Source organism: Mus pahari, chromosome 23 (assembly GCF_900095145.1).
Source record: "Mus pahari chromosome 23, PAHARI_EIJ_v1.1, whole genome shotgun sequence".
Lineage (NCBI taxonomy): Eukaryota > Metazoa > Chordata > Mammalia > Rodentia > Muridae > Mus > Mus pahari.
In genome coordinates this window covers 37,452,267-37,473,784 of record NC_034612.1, presented here as the reverse complement: position 1 = coordinate 37,473,784, position 21,518 = coordinate 37,452,267, and the positions used below count along the sequence as shown (strand labels likewise).

Below are 21,518 nucleotides of genomic sequence, written 5' to 3'. Positions count from 1 at the left end.
GTGTGTGTGTGTGTGAGAGAGAGAGAGAGAGAGAGAGAGAGAGAGAGAGAGAGAGAGAGAGAGAGAGAGAAAGGAGAGAGAGAGAGAGTTTCTCTCTCAGTATCACCAGCCCCACTTCAAACGCTTAACAGCCGCTTGTGGGCGGTGGCCACCATGTTGGGCAGCACAGAGGGAGAACATTGCCATGGCTACAGCTAGCTCCATGGGATGCCCTGCTGCCATTCAGCGCTCCAGCAGCTTTCATGCAAGTTCTCTTCCTGTACTCTCTCCTGTCCATCCGTTTTCCCCTGTTTGCACTCCGTTCCCTTGTTCTGTGGTAAGATATATGCAGATTTTCTCCCTACAGTGTGCCTGTACCAATGTCATTATTTTTGTTTTGTTTTGTTTTGTTTTACAGTTGTTTTGTCAGTAATGATTCTTGAGACCATTACAAACCAAGATCCGCCTGTGATCAAGTGTGTTTTAATCAGTCATGAGAACAGTGGCTCATCAGCGGGAAAGCCATCGTCGTACCGAATGGTAAAGTAACTCGAACACCTCTGTTCTGCCCTGGAGGCTAGACTTCATAGGATAGTGAAACCTGCCATGGCTAAGTGGGCATTTCTGTCCCTTTAGTGTACCAAACACTATTTTGCCAGCTTCCTTGCTACCATGACATCAACCACATCCTGGAGGGTGAGAGGCCATGGATTGAACTCCTAACCAAGGGTTAGTGTGAGCCATGATGTCAGTGCTGGGAATTGAACCTGGGTCCTCTGTAAGAGCAGCCAGTGCTCTAATCATGGAGCCAGTTCTCTAACCTCCATTGCTCTCTCTCTTTTAAAATATTACTACTACTACTATTATTATTATTATTATTATTTTTTATATGTATGGGTGTTTTTGTCTATATGTACCTCTGTATACCATATGCATGCATGGTGTCCACAGAGACCAAAAGAGGACATTGACTCCCCTGTAACTTGAATTCAAGAAGGCTATGAGCTGCCATGTAGGTTCTAGGGACGGAATGCGGGTCCCCTTGAAGAACAGCCAGTTATTCTCACCCCTGAGCTGGCTCTCCGGCCACCGCTCTTTGATACTAGTCATCTAACATGGCTATTCCCACCTGCCTACTTCTTTAAATATATGTTTAGTGGATGCACTCAAATGAAGGATGCTTACATGATACAGAAATGAAAATATTAGACATTCCTATACAGCAAATAAGAATACATCACCCAACTCTACAGACATTTCCAGTTTAGGATTCATTAAGTGTTTTTCTTTCATAGAGATAGAAAAGTATATATAATGCTATGGCTTGCCCACCCCCAACTATCAGAGATTAGAAATAATCTTGAATTTTAAAAGCAATATGAAGTGGGCTTCAATAGCAATATATATTTATGAATATATATATGAATATATATATATACATGAATATATATATTCATACATAATACCTCAATTTAAAACATTTTTTTCATGGCAGAAACTTTTTTTTTTGAGACAGGGTTTCTCTATGTAGCCCTGGCTGTCCTGGAACTCACTCTGTAGCCCAGGCTGGCCTCGAACTCAGAAATCTGCCTGCCTCTGCCTCCCAAGTGCTGGGATTAAAGGTGTGTGTCGCCATGCCCTTCTGATAGAAGCATTATTGGTTTTAATTTTTAAGAAAGTATTGGCAGTATAACGATCTGACTTATCAACAATTAAGGCATTTTAGTATATAACAGTGTGGAGAACAGATGAAGTCCTAAGTGAATGTGTGTGGTTGGTTGACAGGAATGCTGTCATTTCAGGGACTCGTGGGAATGGTAATGCCTTCCCCCAGGTCAGCCTCAGGGGGAAGGCAAGGACTGAGTAAGGATGTGCACAGAGTTTGCAGAAAGTATGAACCATAGCGTCTTCCTCCTGGGTGACCGGAACCTGAAATTGCTCCCTTCCACTGACTTCCTACCCAAATCAGCTAACCTGCCTCCTTGTTGAGCTGTATATAATAAGCATCAGGCAGCTGGTGAATCTCCATGAGATTGCATGTCCCACCCGACCCCAGCTCTTCCTCGTGGATGTCTGTGTGTTTGCTTTATATTCATTTTCTGGTTGCCCGGGACAGGTTGAGTTCAAAGTTTGCAGGTCACAGCATAGTAGCATTTCAGTGTGGGTATAAGAGTGTTATGTGGTACTGTAGTTTCAAGGGTCGTTCCAGTGTAAGAAAATAGATATGTGCATGTATGTGGTTTTTATCACATATATTTATATATTGTATATGTATATGGGATGGTAGGTATACACATGACCCAGGGTGAGTTGCACAGATCAGAAGACAACACTTGGAAGTGGGTTTTTGTGACTTCCAACATAACTAAGGATCAAATTCAGCTTGTCACACTTGGCAGCTTAAACTTAACTACTGAAACTTCCGAGCCAACTCCCCAGCCCCAAACATTGATTTATTGCTGTTGTCCTTCTTGTTGTTTTGAGACAGGGGTTATCTGTATAGCCTTGGCTGTTTTAGAACTTGGTCTGTAGACCAGGCTGGCCTTGAACTCACAGAGATTCACCTGCCTCTGCCTCCCAAGTGCTGGGATTAAAGATGTGTGCTACCACACCTGGCTAAAGTCAACCTTAAAAGCAAATGAATGACTATTAGACTTGGCCCCTACTGATGAATCATGTGTTACTATTCTAATATAGTATTCTTAGGCAATATTGAGAATCATGTGAAGACCTAGTAGTTCCCAAAGCCTGCTAATAAATAGCCGTGTAAGTGTGGACTGCAGAAAAGATGACTTTTCACCCTCAGCTTTTTCATGAAAGTGAGTCTGCTCTGCTGGGATGCTGTCTCGATCTACTTCTGTCACTGTGACAAAGGCCATGACTTGGGAATGGATGGGAGTATTTGTTCTTGCGACATCATTGTGGAAATCTATAGTCCAGTGGTGTTGTGAATGACCAAGCACCCTAGGGTAGATGCCTGGCATCTTCTATATCTATTAATTGGAATTATAATTATGAGGAAGTACTGTGTCTTTTTCCCCATTGTATTAAGTCACTGAGTTATATGTCTAGTTTCTCACAGACTCATGACATTTAGTGTTTGTGTAGGATCTTGAGCCCATTCAGGGTGACACTCACCACCACCACATGACTTTCCATTGTTTCTGTCTCTCTCTCTCTCCCTAAGTTAATGCTGATAGCCATGAGAGCTCATTCCAGGCTTCCCAGTTCTTTTTTATACTCCTCTCTGAAAGTGTGAAACCTGCTCGTACCTGCGATATGCTTGCTTGCTTGCTTATTTATTTATTTATTTATTTATTTATTTATTCCATCCTGGTTTATACCCAAGTCTCAAAAGTACTGGCCAGTACCCAGTGGGCACCAGTGGTGATGTGTATAGGATCTATGTGCAGTGGTTTTTGTCTTTTGCCGTGTTGTAACCAACGTTTATTGGTTGTAGTTGCCTATGACATATATTTGGTGTTTTCTGTCCTATCCTTTTCCTTATGGTTTTGTGATGGTTTCCCACGCAGTAGGGTTACTTTGGTTTCTACTCCACTTTAATGCTTTTCCACCGTATCCTCCTTGCTAAGTCCTTCCCCCACACCCTCACCTTTCACTGTTTTGACACGGGGTTTTATTTGATGGCCTAAGTTGGCCTGAAACTATGTAGCTCAGGCTGGCATCAGACTCAGGCAATCCTCCCAAGTCTTGAATTAGAGGTGCCTGGCTGCTGGCTGATTGTTTTACTTTTAAATTTTATTTTGAATCCTGGAAGTCGGAGTTAATAAGAAACAAAAAACAAGAAAAAAAAAAAAAGAAAAGAAAACAAAAAACAAAAAAAAAAAAAACAAAGAAACAAAAAACAAGATATATTTAGGTCTATGAGTTTAGCTCGGTGGTAGAACAGGTGTCTAGCATATGTCAGGCCTGAGGTTCTAATCCCAATACTGAAAAAAAAATACACTTAGATGGAAGGGATGTGTCAGTGGTTAAAGGCACTGGCTGCCTCTGCAGAGGACCTGGGTTCCATTCTTAGCACCCACATGGTGGCTCACAACCGCATGTAACTTCACTTCAGGACTCTGATGGCCTCTTTGGGATGCCTTTTGGGCTCCACAGGTACCTATACTTGTGGTATGTACATAAATTCACATAGGAACACACATATATCCATGTATTTTATTTTAGACTAGATACTCAGAGAAATATCTCCTCTGCATCTCAACTACCGAGTCCTGCCTCTCTCCTCTAGTTAGTGCAATCCTTTAGTTTTTAGGTATTAGTCCAGGATTCCTTATACGCAAGCAGATGCGTGTGTGTCTCATGCCCACCTCTTCCACGTGCACAACCACAAGGTAGAGAGCTTTGCAGAAGCCTCCGAGTGGCACAGGCAATCCCTGCAAGTCAGCTCCCCGAGTGTGTCCTTGTTATTATTATTTTTCATAGCTGCATCATACCCCACTGTATGGATATACTATGTTTGGTTTAGTCACTCTCCTGTTTGAGCATTTAAATTGTTTTGACATTGCCAATAGCACTGTAATCGATGTTACTGATCGTTGGGAACATATTTCTGTAAGTGCTAGCTCAGATGGCAAATGCACAAAGAGGTTCTTAGGTGTGCTGCTAAATTCCCCTCCAGAGGGTTGTTCAGTGTGAATTCCCATGGCCGTGTGTGAGCGTGCGCAATTCCTCAAAGCCTTCCTCAATATATCAGGATGTATTGGCAGACGTCTCAGTGTTTGCCAGTCTCAGAGATGAGAAGCGTTTTCATTTGTGTGAGTTTCAACATCTTCATGTATATTTGAGGGCCACTCTGTGTTTTTGAAAAAAAAAATTTGACCATTAATTTTTTTTTTAGATTTTATTTTGTGCATATGAATGTTTTGCCTATATATATGTCTGTGCACCATGTGTCTTCCTGGTACCTGTGGACCTCAAAAGAGGGTATTGAGGGGCTGGGGAGATGGCTCCGCGGATAAGGGCACTGACTGCTCTTCCGAAGGTCCTGAGTTCAAATCCCAGCAACCACATGGTGGCTCACAACCACCCATAATGACATCTGACACCCTCTTCTGGTGTGTCTGAAGACAGCTACAGTGTACTTACATATAATAATAAGTAAATCTTAAAAAAAAAAAAAAAAAAGAGAGGGTATTGAATCCCTGGAGATTGGAGTCACAGATGGTTGTGAGCCACCGCGTATGTGCTGAGAATCAAACCCGGGTTCCTTGTAAGAGCTGCTGGTGCTCTCAGCTACTGAGCTGGCTTTCCAATCTCTTTTTCTTTTCCTTTCTTTTCTTTTTTAGATTAAAATTGGATCATTTTAATTTGTTTTATCTTTTTAAAATTTATTTATTGTATGTATATGAGTACAGTCACTATCTTCAGACGCACCCGAAGAGGGCATCAGATCTCATTACAGACGATTGTGAGCCACCATGTGGTTGCTGGGATTTGAACTCAGGACCTCTAGAAGAGCAGTCAGTGCTCTTAACCGCTGAGCCATCTCTCCAGCTCTTTGTTTTATTTATTTATTTATTTATTTATTTATTTATTTATTTATTTAGACAGCTTTCTGGCCCTTATTATGGCTGCAGATATGTTGGGCTGTTTGGTCATATCCAGAAGCACTGAATGAGGGGTGGTTCGATGACAAAATGCCTCCCAGGTAAAACGGACAAGGCCACCCTTGATCCCCAACATTACAAAGAGAGAAAAAAGAAAAAGATCTGTTGTAGAAAACATTCACTCATCAATCAGGGCTTTCTACCCCACCTTTGATCATTCAGTTCCCAGATAAAAGAACAAAACCTCTATATTCATGATAAACTTCTAAAGCATTAGAGTTGGGCAGACAGCTTCCCTCTAAGCTGTTAGAATCTATTTCCCCAACAATAACCCCAAGTTATAATTTGTCATGTTCTGCCTGGGCCACTCTTACTCCAGTTGGCCAACCCTCGTGGCCATGTTTTCATGATTCATCTACCCTATGATGTCTTCCCTCTCCCTCTCCGGCTTCTTCTCCTTTCCCTTGAGGTCTCTGCCTCAGATCCCAAGCCTGGCATTTGAAACCCCTCCTATCTCTCTGCTGCCCAGCTATAGGCTGTAGGCATCTTTATTGACCAATCAGGGATGACTTTGGGGCAAGGTTACATAGTGTCACTTGATCTACATGAGGATCTCCTAGTTCCCAAGGTAACCAGGGCCAGTAGGTAACATTACAATACATAGCAACAGACCAAACCTCAACTGTTTTAAATTAAGGAGCAAGGTTTGCACAACAAAGGCTGTTAAACCTAAGAATTCACTCTTGTTAGACCTACAGAATTCAGCATTACAGTACATAGCAACAGACTAAACCACACCTCGACAAAGATCATATAGCTTTGCTGTGGTATGCTTGCAGCCTTGCTTACATAGAGAGGCCTTGTCTCAAAACAAACGCAAGCTGGGTGTAGTGGTGCCTGACTTTAATTCCAGGAAAGGCAGAGGCAGGCAGATCTCTCAGTGTTGCAGCCAGTGTGGTCTACATAGAGCATCAGTTCTCAACACGTGGGTAGCAACCCCTTCGGGGCCGCGCACCAGATATCCCGCATATCATGCATTTACATTATGATTCATAACAGTAACAAAACTTTAGTTATGAAGTAGCAGTGAAAAGCTTTTATGGTGGTGGTGGTAGGGGGAGTCTCCACAATATGAAGAATTATATTAAAGGGTCGCAGCATTAGGAAGGTTGAAAACATAGAGTCCTAGGCCAGCCAGGGCTACACATTGAGAGAGACCCTGTAGAATTGGGTGATGCTGAGGGCTGCCTTGCGGGAAACTGTTGGTCATGTAAGGCTTGCTTGTGGTCCCCAGTGCTGGTGGTAAATTGTCCTTCATCATGTCTCATGTCCTAGGTCCCCATTTACCGAGTTCACCTCAGAGTCACTGTCCTTAGTTATACCATAGTAGGGTGGCAGGAATCTTTTGGTCCCCCAAAGTAGCTGAGTTCAGGGTATGATCTTGGCCTCCTGGAGACATATGCCTATACAAGTAACTTTCATTCACCTGATAGAATTCTTGTCTCACTCCGTCTGCTAACCTAAGCCTAATCCTGGAAGCTTCTAGCCTTTGTACAATCTTATCTAGGCTTGGAGTGTTTTCAGTTTCTGAGACTTACTGCTGAATAAGCTCACCCTTTCTCTTTGTGAACTCTGGCTGGCTGGTCAACTCAACTGTTCTGGCTCAAACTCCTCTCCTAGGAGACTGATTCAAACTAGTTTCTTTCAGCTCTGCTTGGCCTCATACTAACTTTGGCAATATGGTTTAATCTTCTGGCTCCTTCTCATTACCTGGCTCATTCTGTCTTCACCTGTGTCTAGTTTGTTCTCTCTGAAACCTGTCTATTCTATACAACCGTCCTGCTAAAACTGCCTTCTCTCCTCTTGTCTCTCTGCCCCGTTCTCTCTTAAGTAGCTTCTCTTTCCTCTCTCTTCTCATGAGAGTTAGGTGTATGCTATTCTGTCAAATCTTTCTCTGATTCATCACTTTGTCTGCCACTCAATTAGACATCACTTTATTTATTTATTTTATGTATATGAGTACATATGGTTGTGGCTTGCTCTGGCCCTGCTTGCTCTGGTCCAAAGATTTTATTTACTATTATATTTAAGTACACTGTAGCTGTCTTTAGACATACCAGAAGAGGGCGTCAGATCTCATTATGGAAAGTTGTGAGCCATCGTGTGGTTGCTGGAATTTGAACTCAGGACCTTCAGAAGAGCAGTCAGTGCTCTTATCTGCTGAGCCATCTCCCCAGACCCTAGACATCACTTTCAAACGTGGGTGCTTCCTTCTACAAATTAACTTTAGCTTCATTGTTTGGGATTAAAGGTGTGTACTAAGGGTGTATCTATATTCCAGCCAGAAGGATTAAAGTTGTGTGCTAAGGCTGAGCTACACCACAACTAGAAACAGGTTTTTCCAGTAAACAACACAACCTTGGAGTTTACAGTGTGATCAAATATCCTGCAATATAAGCCCCTTGGACTGATGGGTCCCTGTATTTAGCTGTTCTTCCAGCAGAGAAGGCTCAGGGTTCAGGCTTTTCCACACCCCCTGCCTTCCCACTGAACACTTACAACCCTCCCTGGGCATGGACTCTTACTTACACCAGAGGGACCTCCCACTTTCTAGTCTTCCCTTTTGCTTCTGCTTGATCACTTTCACTTGGACTGCCCTTCCGTGTTCTGTGCCTGTTCAACCCTCCTGTGTTTTGCATTTCTTCAGGGATCTATGTGCACTGGGTGTGTGCTGTGTGGTTGAGCTTACCCACCAGCCCTTTGGTTCCATGTGTGCCCAGCATGCGCCCTGTGATTGAGCTTACCCTTGAGCCCTTGGCTTTTCTGTTTATGCCTCCTTTGTTCCTGAACTGGGTTTGGAACTGGGGACCTTGCTCAGCCACACAGTATTCTACCCCCCTGCCCATTGAGCTATGGTGCTCAGTACCCATAGCTTTTCCATTTGCATGGTCTCATGTTCTCAGCAGGACAGGGCTATGGAGCCTCCAGACCAGTCACTGCACATTCATGAGCCTTTGTTCTCCTTATCTTCTCCTCGTGGTGGTCTAAACAGCATCCGTCGTGATTACACTGAAATCAAGTGCGCTCCTATGGTGGGCATCTCCGGGGTTCAAAGAAGTGCTCCATTCTGGGGTCTCAAAGACAAGCAAGCTGACTCGTGTGTATTTATGTGCAACATATGTGTACAGTTTCCTCAGAGGCCAGAGGAGGGCATCAGACACCTTGGAACTAGAGGTACAGACAGTTGTTAGCTACAATTTCTGGGAGTTGAAACAGGCTCTGCTGGAAGAGCATCCAGAGCTTTTAACCACCGAGTCATCTCTCCAGCACAGTGACACCTTAGTAGGTACCAGCAGAGTTGGATAGCTATCCTCGTTAGGATTTTATTGCTGTGAACAGACACCATGACCATGGCAACTCTTATAAAGGACAACATTTAATTGGGCTGGCTTACAGTTTTAGAAGTTCAGTCCATTATCAGCCTGGTGGGAAGCATTGTGGCATACAGGCATGGTGCTGGAGAAGGAGCTGAGAGTTCTACATCAGGATCAGCAGGCAGCAGAGAGAGACACTGGATCTAGCTTGGGCTTCTGAAACCTCAAAGCCCACCCCTAGTGACACACCACAAAGCCACACCTACTCCAACAAGGCCACGCCTCTTAATAGGGTCACTCCCTATGAGCCTTTGAGGGTCCCTTTCATTCAAACCACCGTATATGCAGAATGTCAACAGATATGCAGACAGGTTCAATGCTAAAAAAGCTGACTCCACGTTTTTCCCTCTACACCACAGGTTCGAGGATCTCCAGAAGATCTCCGGTGTACCCCGAGGCGCCAGAGTGAAGGGACGGTATATGAAGCGGCCACCGTGGAGGTGGCTGAGTCTGGGTCCATCACCCTGCAAGTGCAGCTCACCACCCCAGGGGACCTTTCCTGCCTCTGGGTCTTTAAGCACAGCTCCCTGGGTTGCCAGCCGCACTTTGACTTACAAAACAGGTGAGGGTGGGCACGGACCAAACTGGTCTCAGAGCCAAATTGCCCACATAAAATGCAGTTCATTTGGACCCCTGCCCTTGTTTGTTTTTGTTTTTGTTTTCCCCTAAATTCAAGATTCTCCTGCTTCTGTCTAAGGGATGCTAAGATTATTTATAGACATGCAGCGCTGGGCGTGACAGAGAATCCATCCGTGTGTGTTTTGACTTATCTCTGCTGAAATAATGAACTCACATAGGATTAGGATGTGGACACATGATGCTGTGTATCTGTCATGTGTAGGAGGTGCTGCCCAAAAAGAGACGTTAATGGCATCTGTGGATGCCAGCTGATGGTGATGAACCCATCTCTCTTCTTCTGTGAGCACAAACTAGACCTGCACACAATAGTGATAACACTAAGGATGTGTGGTGGTGCGGGCAAATCCAAAGCTGCTCCAAGAAATAAAACCCAGGGTGCTGGAGAGATGGCTCAGTGGTTAAGCACACGGGCTTCTCTTCCAGAGGATTCAAGGTTGGGTTCCCAGCACCCACACCACCACTTGACTTCAGTCCCAGGAGATCTGATGGCCTCCCTGGACACTGCGTGCAAGTGATGTATGTACCTATGTATACGTGCAGGCAAAACACTCATACGCATACAAGAAGGATAAATGAATATTTATATATGTAAATAAATATAAATATTTAAAATAATTTAACTTTAAAGGTTGATATACATATAAATTACATAGGTAATTTGTAACCTTGATTTGCCCTGTCAAAATAAGTATTTTGTTCAAATCTCGCTTCTGAGGGTGGGTGTTGGGTACAAGTCACAGCCGAGCTCCTTGTGCCCAAGCTGAGCCTGGGTGCTGGACCAGAGCCGGGTTCTGCACAGAGCAGCCCTTAGCCATGGCTTCTAAGACAGCGCTCACCCTCTGACTCACGGTGAAGCTGATGTGGTTGCGCCTGAGTGTTTTCCAGGGTATCCAGTCCTCTTTCTCCTTCCGCAGAGGAATCGTTTCCATGGCCATCTTGAACGTGACAGAGACCCAGGCAGGAGAATACCTACTCCATATTCAGAGTGAAGCCGCCAACTACACAGTACTGTTCACAGTGAATGTAAGAGGTAAGTGTGGCTCCTGGGCACTTCCTACATCCCAGGGCAGTGCCTTGGGACCTAGTGTGCGCCCACTCACCTCTGGGGTCACCAAAGGCACTCAGGAACTTTTTAACACAGACCTGGAAGAACTTCAAAGAGTATTTCGACTTGGGAATAATAATAATAATAATAATAATAATAATAATAATAATAATAATAAATTCCCGTGCCTTCAAATTTTTCCCAGGCTAACCTCAAACTCAGTATGTAGCCTTGAACTCACAATCCTCCTGCCTCATCCTCCTAAGTCTTTTGATTGCAAGCACTTGGCACCTTGCTGACTGAATGTCCTGGGTTTTACTTCTGGTTCTAATACTATGAACTTTTGAAGGGGAATGAAAATCCATACCTCTGAGCTGGGGCGGTGGCTTGGCAGTTGAGAACACTGACTAGTGTGAGCGAGGAACAATTTTTTTTATTTTATCTCATGTGAATGAATTAAAATCTGAAAGTAGATAATCACATACAGCCAGGGCAGCTGCTGAGGATGACGTTGGTTTATGCAGATGTAAACTGTCAGACTGATTGGATATTGGTTCATAGTTGGTGGTGTGTAGGCAGCAGAGGTGCCCCCAACATAGACTCTCTGGTTTCTGCTCATCTGGTCTCATTATCCACAGGTCTCCCATTTACAGACACGGTGCCACATGTACTGTGCACCCTGTTTTCCTTCAAGTGACTTCAGAGGTGGCCACATGTAGAGCCTTGTGTCTTTGGGGGCTCAGGCAGTGCCACAGGCTCAGGGTTGCCACCCACTAAGCTGCCTGCGGGACATTTCCAGTCTGCCTTTTTCCCTGTGGGCGACTCAGATTCACGAAGCTGAGGCAGTGTGCAGCCAGAGGGGGGGCCTGTCAGGAGTGACCACGGTCAGGAGTGACCACAGAGGCCCTTCACTATGGACTTCCGCATGCCCCATCTCAGGAGCTCACAGAGGTTGGCCTGTGTGTTGGTATGAACACAGACACCTGATGAGTTTGTGACTGGCAAAACTGGGGGCCCATGAGTGCCAGTTCTGCACTTGCTTGTCACCCTACTCGGTGCCTTGGTAGCATTTGTGGTCCTACAGTCATAGCTCCCAGCACTGGGGGGACACTCTAGATTCCCCAAGGGTCATCCTGGATCACACAGACTGCATGGCAAAGTCAAGTACAGAGCGGCCTCACCCATTTTCTCAGAGAAGTGACTGAAACAGGAACACAGTCCCAGAAGTACACACCTCAAAAGCTGTCTTGTGCCGCTCTTTGCCTGGGCCTCCACCCCTGCCCCATTCCTACCTCCTTAGGCCTCTTGTGGGTCATTTAAGTGTGGGGTCTTTGCCCAGTGACGATACAGACTCCATGGGCTCATGTTTTCTCTCTCCTTTGCAACACTGCCCAAGCAGAAGACGAATGGGTTTTGTTTTTTTCTGAGACAGAGTTTTACTATATAGACCAGGCTGGCCCTCTGTAGTCCAGGTTACCCTTGAGTACACCGAGATCTATGCCTGTCTCTGCCACCCATGTGTGGCACAAAAGTGTGTGCCACCACTCCTGCCGCTATGCTGCATTTAATTTTACATTATTTTTCAGATGAAAAAAATACAGAGCAACCACGATGACAGAGCACTTGGGATTCCTTCAGTTAAGGCAGCTTTGGGAGGGGGGGGGGATTGGGGCGGGGAGCTGCGATGGGGGTGGATCAGACTTTGCATAGTAATTAGCTCCCGTGGCCTCAGCTCCTAATTAAAGATGCTTAAAGCCAACAGCAAGGGTTTTTCTTTCCTTAAGATAAGGTCTCAGTGTGTAGCCCACTGGCTTTGAACTCCTGATCTTCCCACTTCCTACACTGGGGATTACAGACACACACACCACCACACCTGGCTTCCGTGCTCTATTTAGGAGAGGGGAAAGCACTTGAAGTAAGGCTGTCCAACCTTTGAAAACCACAACGCGCTATTGTGGCCTGCAAATGTCTTGTCCCCATTCAGAACAGTTCTGGGAACATGACCCTTATGGGCGCTGATGGGTTGGACAAACTTTGATGTCCCTAATAAAGTGTAGAATTGGAACCAAGTTTAGAAGTTACTGGGACAAAAGATGAAAACTACCACAGAATGAGAAAAGATACTTGCAGTCTACAAGACTATCTGTACTATTAACTAGAGATAAAGAGTAATAATATGTAAAGAGCATCTATAAATAAACAAGGAGCAAAGCTAAAGAAAATATCTCCTCTTCAGAAATTGAATAAAATAGTCATTGTTTTTGTATGTATATTTAATATATGTGCATATGTACGTATGAGTATAAGTGTGTATATGTGTGTGTGTGTGTGTGTGTGTGTGTGTAAGTTCTAGTGTGAATGGCAGGCTAAGCTCAGCTGCTAAATTCTGTTCCAGTTTTAACTCCATTCTACTGTTTCTCCCTTTCTCCATTTTATTAACTTGCACCTAGTTGTAGATGAAATGACAAGAAGAATGTAAATTTTTATAAGAGCTGACCTCTGTGTTCTTGCTTCTTTTCTCTCCTTTTATAATACCCCATCTCCTGATTTCACCTTACTGATTTATCTATGGACTTGCGAACCCTAAGAAACTGACAACTGTGTAAAACCAGCATCACATGTGGCATGCTGATGCACGCCTTTAATCCCAGTGCATGGGTGGCAGAGGCAGGCTGGTCTCTGTGAGTTTAACATCAGCCTGGTCTACAGAGCAAATTCCAGGCCAGGCAAGGCTGCAGAGTGAGACTGTCTCAAAACAAAACAAAACAGAACAAAACAAAACAAAACAAAACAAAACAAAAACCTGATGTCACCTGAGGCTGGGGAAGAGCCACACTCTGCTGTGGTGAGATAGATTAGCTGTCTAGAAATGCCATGGGAATTTTTGAGACCATCTGAAGTGTTAAAACGGTCATGTTTTGTGGTGCCTTAGACACACAGCTGTACGTGCTAAGAAGACCTTACTTCAGGAAGATGGAAAACCAGGATGCGCTGCTCTGCGTCTCCGAGGGTGTTCCAGAGCCCACTGTGGAGTGGGTGCTCTGCAGCTCCCACAGGGAAAGGTAAGACATGCCTCCCGGTGACCGTGACCACTGTTCCCGGCAGAATGATAGCTGTTTTCTACTGTCATTGACTTTGTTCCGTATGTGATATTTGACTTTTGTTTCCTTCTTCGTTTCAACAGAATCACTGCTGTGGATTTCATGATGGGGGGGGGGGAAATGGGTGGTTTTTGGCAAGAGGGCCTTTTGAGAGCCCCTGAAGTAGCTGAGGGACTCAACCATTGCACCACAAGAAAAGATTAAACTGTGGGGTTGTTGGATTCCAGAGCCTTGGGGTGGGGGGAACCGTGATCTCCTTATGATAGGAAGTTTCTTATGAGTAAATGTTTCATTTGTGATCATTATGTTTCCTCTCAAGAGGCCATGTATAGAATTGTTAAGGAGCTAGAATCCAGAGCCTGAGACCTTTGGACCCCTGTTTGTGTAATAAGCTGTGTGTCCTCAGAGAAATTAATTAATCTCTCTGTTCATCTCAAGAGTGAGGATGGAAAAAATGCAAACAATAGGCAGGTTTCTAAAAGAAGAAGAATGGGGTTGCCTGGATGACAGAGTGAGCTGAGATGCGAGGCCACAGAGCCAGCTGGGCAGGGCGCTGGGCACAGAGTGCAAGGTCCCTTCTGCCTCTGCCTGAGCAACAGCTGAGTTCTGGAGGGGTGAGAGGAGGAGGAGGAGGAGGAGGAGGAGGAGGAAGCATTTCTGTGTAATGACACACACCTGTAATCCCAGCACTCAGAAAGCTAAGGCAGGAGGATTGCTTCCAGTCTGAAGCCAGCCTGGGCCACATAGTGAGGTCAAAGTCAACCTGAACTGTATGGAGATAGCTTGTCTATGGGGAAAAAAAGTCACCAAATAAAATAAAATCTAAAGTATTAAATAATAAAGTAATACTTATAACAATATCCTAGTTAGATACAGAATAGCTAGCTGGTCCCTGCAGATTCCAGGCTGGATATAGTTGAGTTAATTTTTCATCTGCTCTTTTCTTCCATCTCTAAAAAATGCTTTGTAACTTCATCCCCTAAACATATTGAGTCCCCCCACCCCAGTCCCCCAGTGCTGGTGACCTTGAACACAGGGTCTACCCTGAGCAGTGCTGGCAGCCTGTCACCTGTCATTTTGAAGCATTTCCTGAAGGAAACCCACCTTATCATTGCAGCTGTAAAGAAGAAGGCCCTGCTGTTGTCAAAAGGGAAGAAAAGGTACTTCACGAGTTGTTCGGAACAGACATCAGATGCTGTGCTAGAAATGCACTGGGCCGTGAATGCACCAAGCTGTTCACCATAGGTAATGGGGGACTGTCGGCTGTGTGTCCTTAGTGACGGTTCCCAAGGGACCGGTGATAGCATCTGTGTGGGTAACCATTCCACTTCAGAAAGATGACGGAAAGTTATACTGAAATCTGAATCTAGATCTCTTAGTCCACATTCTGACATAAAAGCAATTAAGCACACAGGTACGGCCAAGCTTGGTGGCCTGGGCTTTTAATCCTTCTTTCATAGCACTTTGATTTGATTCAATTTGATTTGATTTGACTTAGGTGCTGGGCTCAAACCCAGGGACTCAGAGCGTCTGCTCTGCCACTGAGTTCCACTCCAGATCTTTTGCACCACTTCATTCCATTTATTTATTGTGTGTGCATACACACACACACACAGACACACAGACACACACAGACACACACACACACACACACACACGCTACAGCATGCAATGTGGAGGTCAGAGGTCTACTCATGGGCATCTGTTCTCTTTCCATCATTTGGGGCCCCTGGATCAAATTCAGGTCATTCAGCCTGGCTGCGGCGGCAGGCCCCTCCACCCACTGAGCCATCTTGATGCCCTGTTCATACCATTTACAATGTAACACTGTAGATTCTGTAAGGGAGGATTTCTGCAACAAAGGGTATTCCATCTCTAGTGGGAAGTTTTACTCTGTCCTTTTTTTTTTTTAGTTTTGTTCTGCCCTGTGACTCCAGGTCTTCTTCAGGCCAGCCTCCCTTGCCCTGATCTTCCCATCCCTGCATTGTTTGACTTGATAAGTGATGTCGGGGATGCTGATACCGTTGCTTTTCAAAACGTTCATGAGCCAAGGCAAAAGTTTTAAAAATGATGTGTTTTTTTTTTCTTTTTGGTCTTCTTTGGGATATTTTTATCTTCTAGATCTAAATCAGGCTCCTCAGAGCACACTGCCCCAGTTATTCCTCAAAGTGGGGGAGCCCTTGTGGATCAGGTGCAAGGCTATCCACGTGAACCATGGATTCGGGCTCACCTGGGAGCTGGAAGACAAAGCCCTAGAGGAGGTAATGGCGCCCTTGGGGTTTACCGTAAGCTCCCAGTGTGGGCTGGAAACCAGGAATACAGACCCTCTCATTTCATTAACCCTCAGGGAAGCTACTTTGAGATGAGTACCTACTCCACAAACAGGACCATGATCCGGATTCTCCTGGCTTTTGTGTCTTCTGTGGGAAGGAACGACACCGGATATTACACCTGCTCTTCCTCAAAGCACCCCAGCCAGTCAGCGTTAGTGACCATTCTAGGTAACGGGCCACTCACAAAATCTGGGCTTGGTTGGTTGGTTTGTTTGTTTTTAATGCTGTCCTGGAACTTGCTGTGTACATTGGTTGGCCTTGAACTCACAGAGATCTACCTGCATCTGCCTCCCCCAGTGCTGGACTAAAGGTACGGGCCACCCAGTTTGGCTCTGCTTGTGTCTTTAGTGGCTTTCAATGTGGAATGTGGACTAGGCAATCTACATTCAGATTTCGGTATAATTTTCCATCAAGAACCTGAACAGGAAGGCTGGTGAGGTAGCTCAGTCAAGAAAGACCATAGCTGCCAAGCCTGGTGGCCCGAGTCCCATCTCTGGGACCCTGGTAGGAGAGGACTAACTGCTATGGGTTGTCCTCTGACCTCTATGTGTGGCCTTTACCAACCGTCCCACCCAAAACACAATACATGAGTATAGTTTTTAAAAAGTTAACTTTTACATTTATTTTATGTGTGTGGGTGTTCTTCTGCACCCATGCCTATGCCCCAATGTGTGTGTGTGGTGCCTACAGAAGACAGAAAAAAAGAGTGTCAGCTCCTTTGGGATGGGAGTTACAGGTGGCTGTGAGCCACCCTAAGGTGCCGGGAATGAACTGAAGTTCTCTGGAAGAGCAGCCAGGACTCTCACCGTTGAGCCATCTGTCTAGCTAAAATTGTAAAAGAAGCTGAATTAGAATAGGCATGGTCAGGATAAGCTTCCCTCTGCCTTACTCTTTGTGCCCTGCCCCACCCCCTCCTTTTGGAAGCTGTTAGCCACCAGTCTGAGAGGACAAAGGGAGCAAAGGCAGAGAGCAGGGTCCAGATGGTCCTGAGTATGGCGGAATGCCCTCTGGAGACTGCTGCAGCGAAGGGAGTCTACTTTATTGTTTCAGAGATTGGGTGTATGAGGACTATTTTTTAGGAGTACGAGTTAAAAGGGCTAACTGGTCATAACATCATTTGGGCGGGAAGGGCTGATTGGTTATAAAGCAGTATTTAATTATGCAGGTGGGAAGCCAGAGTGCGATGTGTGTGCTGAGTTATGCAGCCTCGCACAGAGCTCTGTGCAAGGTCATTTTCCAGACAAGGTCAGTCACCTGTATTCAGGAACACTCTCCAGACAGAGACAGGGAAGCCCCACTAGGAAAGGGAGCCCCCCATTTTGTGCTATCTGGTCTTGGTGGACTACTACCATCATAGCGAGGTTCCCCAACAGCGTTCCTGTTCCGTCACATACACTCAGATGTCACTGTCTTCTCTCAGACCACATCGCAAGGGAACCCATCTGTGATTCTGAGTTCTGTCCTTCATGGACTGTAACTGCCTATGAACATCTATCCTTGGAGTCCCAGAACCTGGTAGTAAACGCGTGACTAATGAACCCTTGTTCTGGGAATGTCCTTAGTGAGTCGTGACAAGTGGGAACTGTTCTCGTGCTGGGTGACTAGGGGTTGGGATACCCGGGAGGGTTTCAGCATAACAGCCACATATAGGTGATGCCACATAGGGTGCAGGCTTTAGTTGTGTGAGCAAACCGAGGAAGCAAAGCAATACAGAGGCTCTCGGGGAGGCCTCGCCCACGTCACCTACCGCATGGCTCTTTCACTCATACCTGGAGATTATCTTACAGGGAGCCTGTCCCTGGGTCCTCAGCAAGAGGAGTATGTCCTCTCAGCTTCTGAGTCATCTTTCCAGCTCTAAGATCTCATCCTTAGTACAAATCCTGTCTACAAAACATGATGGGCTCTGTCTGAGTTCCTCTTCTGTTTCTTTTTTTGGACTAGCCCAAACCACAGCTCACCTTTCTCCATGCTTTCTTTCATTAAGCTGACAAATTAAAAAAAAATCATGTATGGCAGATCTCTATGTGGTCAGCCTGGTCTACAAAGGAGGTTCTAAGTTAGCTGGGGCTAGAACCATATATATATATATATATATATATATATATATATATATATATATATATGTGTGTGTGTGTAGTATCTATGTATGTATATCATATGTATATGTATATATATATGATGTATATATGTATATATATGATATGTATATATGTTATATATGTATATATGATATATATATGATATATATGTATATTTGATATATATATATATCATCCTTATACAAACATCAATATCTAATTTGTAAATTTTCTTTTTACAGAAAAAGGGTTTATAAATGCTACCAGCTCACAAGAAGAGTATGAAATTGACCCGTACGAAAAGTTCTGCTTCTCAGTCAGGTTTAAAGCATACCCACGGATCCGATGCACGTGGATCTTCTCTCAAGCCTCGTTTCCTTGTGAACAGAGAGGCCTGGAGGATGGGTCCAGGTGAGACACACAGCACAGCCCTCCTCCCTCCAGAAGGACACACACACCCTCCCCTTCCCCCCCTACTCCCATTCCCCCATCCCCTGCACCACCACCACCGCCACCATCACCACCACCACCACCACCACCACCACCACCACCGCTGCCTACCCCCCAGTCCCTGACCCCCATCCAAAGTATTGAGCACTTCTGTCCCTGAGCTATAGACTCAGCCCCCTGAGTCTGTGAGTTGATTTATTGTTGAGTCCGAAAACTGCAGACTGAAAGCAAACGGTGCCTGTGAGGAGAGCCACTTTTCCTTCTCTTCCGGGACTGAGCATGAAAACAGAATCCTGGCAGTTTTCTGTCAATAGACTGTGGTTTCCTGTCTAAGTGCTGCGCTCTGACGGTGCCGGGCGGCTAAGTGCGGTTGTGAGTGACGGTGGAGTCGGACCTCCTTGCCAACTGAAAATATCTCCCCTAGGTGTCCTGATTTATGTTCTCAAACACGAATGCAGAAATAGCCTGAGCATAAGTCATGAAAGAGGAGCTCATTCTGAGGATTTGTTCAGCTCTATTCAAGAGCGTTCTGGAGGAGAAATTCGCATTCCTTCTTTGAAAAGCAAAAGCCAGCTTTCTGTTAACTACGGTGCCTCTTCTTTCTTCCTCTCCTTTACAGATTTTAGTTTTAGCCATGTGTATGTGGGTGGCTGTGTGTGTGTGTGTGTGGCTGCGGTGTCCCTGGAGGTCAGAGGCTTGCGATCCCCCTGGAGTTGGAGTTCCAGTGGTTGTGAGCTGTCCCACGAGGGTACTGGGAACCCAGCTCAAGTCTTCTGCAACGGCAGTGTGGGTTTGCTCTTATCCGCTGCACCAAATCTGCAGCACAGCTCACGCTGTCTCAACAACAACAACCAGACAAAAAAAAAAACAAACAAACACACAAAACAGGAATGTAGAATAGCTCAATAATTTCCACACTGAGGCTATGCTTAAATGATTGAGGTATGCTGAGTTACAGAGACCAAGGAAAGTGCTCACTTTCCCTCTCTTTACTTCATATACATATCTGCAGGGGACTTAAAAGGGAAATGGGGCTGCTGTCTGTGGCTCATCACTCTGGTCACTGTGACAAGAGCTGACCTCTTTCTACCCTCCATGCTGCTTCTGGTGTTTCTTTCATAATAGTGTGCTTTTTTTTTTTTTTTAATTCCCATAAGTGATTTATAATTGGTCTTTGAAAAAAATGTGTGTTTGTGTTTTTGAGTGTGTGTGTCTCTCTGTGTGTGTCTCTGTGTGTGTGTGTGTGTGTGTGTGCGCGCGCAACGATCTGTATCTCTCTCGCTCTTTATGTGTGTATTCTCTCTCTCTCTCTCTCTCTCTCTCTCTCTCTCTCTCTCTCTCTCTCTGTATGTGTGTGTGTGTGTGTATAGGATGGATCCCCTGGATGGAACTGGAGTTATAGGCAGGTGTGAGCCACCTCATGTAGGTGCTAGGAATTGAACTCAGGTCAATTGCTTCTGGAAGAGCAATGCTTGCTTTAAACCCCTGAGTTCTCCCTCTCCCTCTAAATTTGCCTGGGGTGGGTGTCTTGTGGTGTGTGTGTGTGTGTGTGTGTGTGTGTGTGTGTGTGTGTGTGTGTGCGCCCGTCTGCAGAGGCCAGATCAACATTCTCTGTTGTGCTCCACCGTTTTTTTTTTTTTAAATCATACTTCATGTAATGCTTATGAGTGTTTCGCCTGCATGGATATCTATGCATGTGTGTCTGGTGGGGCATCAGATCACTTGGAAATGGAGTTACGGATGGCTGTAAGCCACCATGTGGGTCCGAGGAATCAAACCTAGGTCATCTGCAAAAACAAGTGCTTTTAACCTCTGACTCATCTCTCTACCACTCTCCACGAATTTTTTATTTTTATTTTTTTGAGACAGACTTTCTCATTGAACTTGGATCTTACCATTTTGGCTAGACTGGCTGGCTGACCTTCAAGCCAGGTCTCTGTGTCCCTGTGTGGCCTCCAGACCCCAGCACTAAGGCTACAGAGCATGCCACTGCACCCAGCTTTTACATGGTGGGGATATGAATTCAGATCCCCCTGCTATCCTACAAGCTTTATATACTGAGCCACCTCCTCTGCTCCCTATTTGGATTTTTGTTTGTTTGTTTGTTTTTTGGTGGGAAGAAGGGGACAGTTTGAGAAAGGGTTTCTTTCTCTCTGTGTCCCTGGCTGTCCTGGAACTTATTCTGTAGACCAGACTGACCTTAAGCTCACTGAGATCTTCCTGCCTCTGCTTCCTGAGTGCATCAAGCTCTGCACCACCACTCCTGGCTCACGTAAGCTCTTATGCAGAACTTGAATTCCAGAAGGAGCAGACAGGGAGGAACCGATGACTAGGGGATGCCCATGGAGCCTGGCATGGTCAAGATGGCTGGCTTGCTGGCCCCTCTGTGGTCGTGTGAGAGCTAACTCAGCCTTAGGGACTCCTATTGCATTCCAGGACGATTCTGGACCTGACTCAGGTAAAGGAGGGGGTAAATCTGGTTTAACCAATGTTAAGGTAGTGATGCAGCAGCACATTTCATCCTAGCAATCCAGGGGCAGAGGTGGTTCATCTCTGAGGTTCAGGCCAGCCTAGGCTACACAGTGAGTTCTAGGCCAGCCTGGACTATACAGCAAAGGGCCGTGTGAGTGAGTAAGAAACTGCCATTTTCCTTCTCCCCCAGAGGATGCATATTGTCACTGTGTGACCTGGTGACACATGGCAGACCCTCTTGGGGTATCACGGAACTGTGACTGCCATGCATCAGGGGCTACCCTATTGGGCTGGGTAGCTGCATTTCATCCCGGGGCTCCAACCTACAAGCCTGAACCCCAGACACGTCCCATCCCAGCTAGAGCCGTCCCGTGTCCCTTTCATTTCCAGTCACCTGGGAGCAGATGCCCAGAT

General features: G+C 45.5%; 1 protein-coding gene across 1 annotated transcript in view; it reads left to right on the top strand.

Annotated features, from left to right (window-relative positions):
* The window catches only part of Flt3 (fms related tyrosine kinase 3), a 73,076-nt gene that overhangs the window by 17,325 nt on the left and 34,233 nt on the right, over positions 1 to 21,518 (top strand). The window contains exons 2-9 of the mRNA XM_021186889.1: positions 398 to 519; positions 9,346 to 9,548; positions 10,540 to 10,655; positions 13,603 to 13,732; positions 14,889 to 15,016; positions 15,893 to 16,032; positions 16,119 to 16,272; positions 18,425 to 18,593. Of these exons, the coding sequence (XP_021042548.1) occupies positions 398 to 519; positions 9,346 to 9,548; positions 10,540 to 10,655; positions 13,603 to 13,732; positions 14,889 to 15,016; positions 15,893 to 16,032; positions 16,119 to 16,272; positions 18,425 to 18,593 (1,162 nt within the window). The remainder of the gene's footprint in view (positions 1 to 397; positions 520 to 9,345; positions 9,549 to 10,539; positions 10,656 to 13,602; positions 13,733 to 14,888; positions 15,017 to 15,892; positions 16,033 to 16,118; positions 16,273 to 18,424; positions 18,594 to 21,518) is intronic.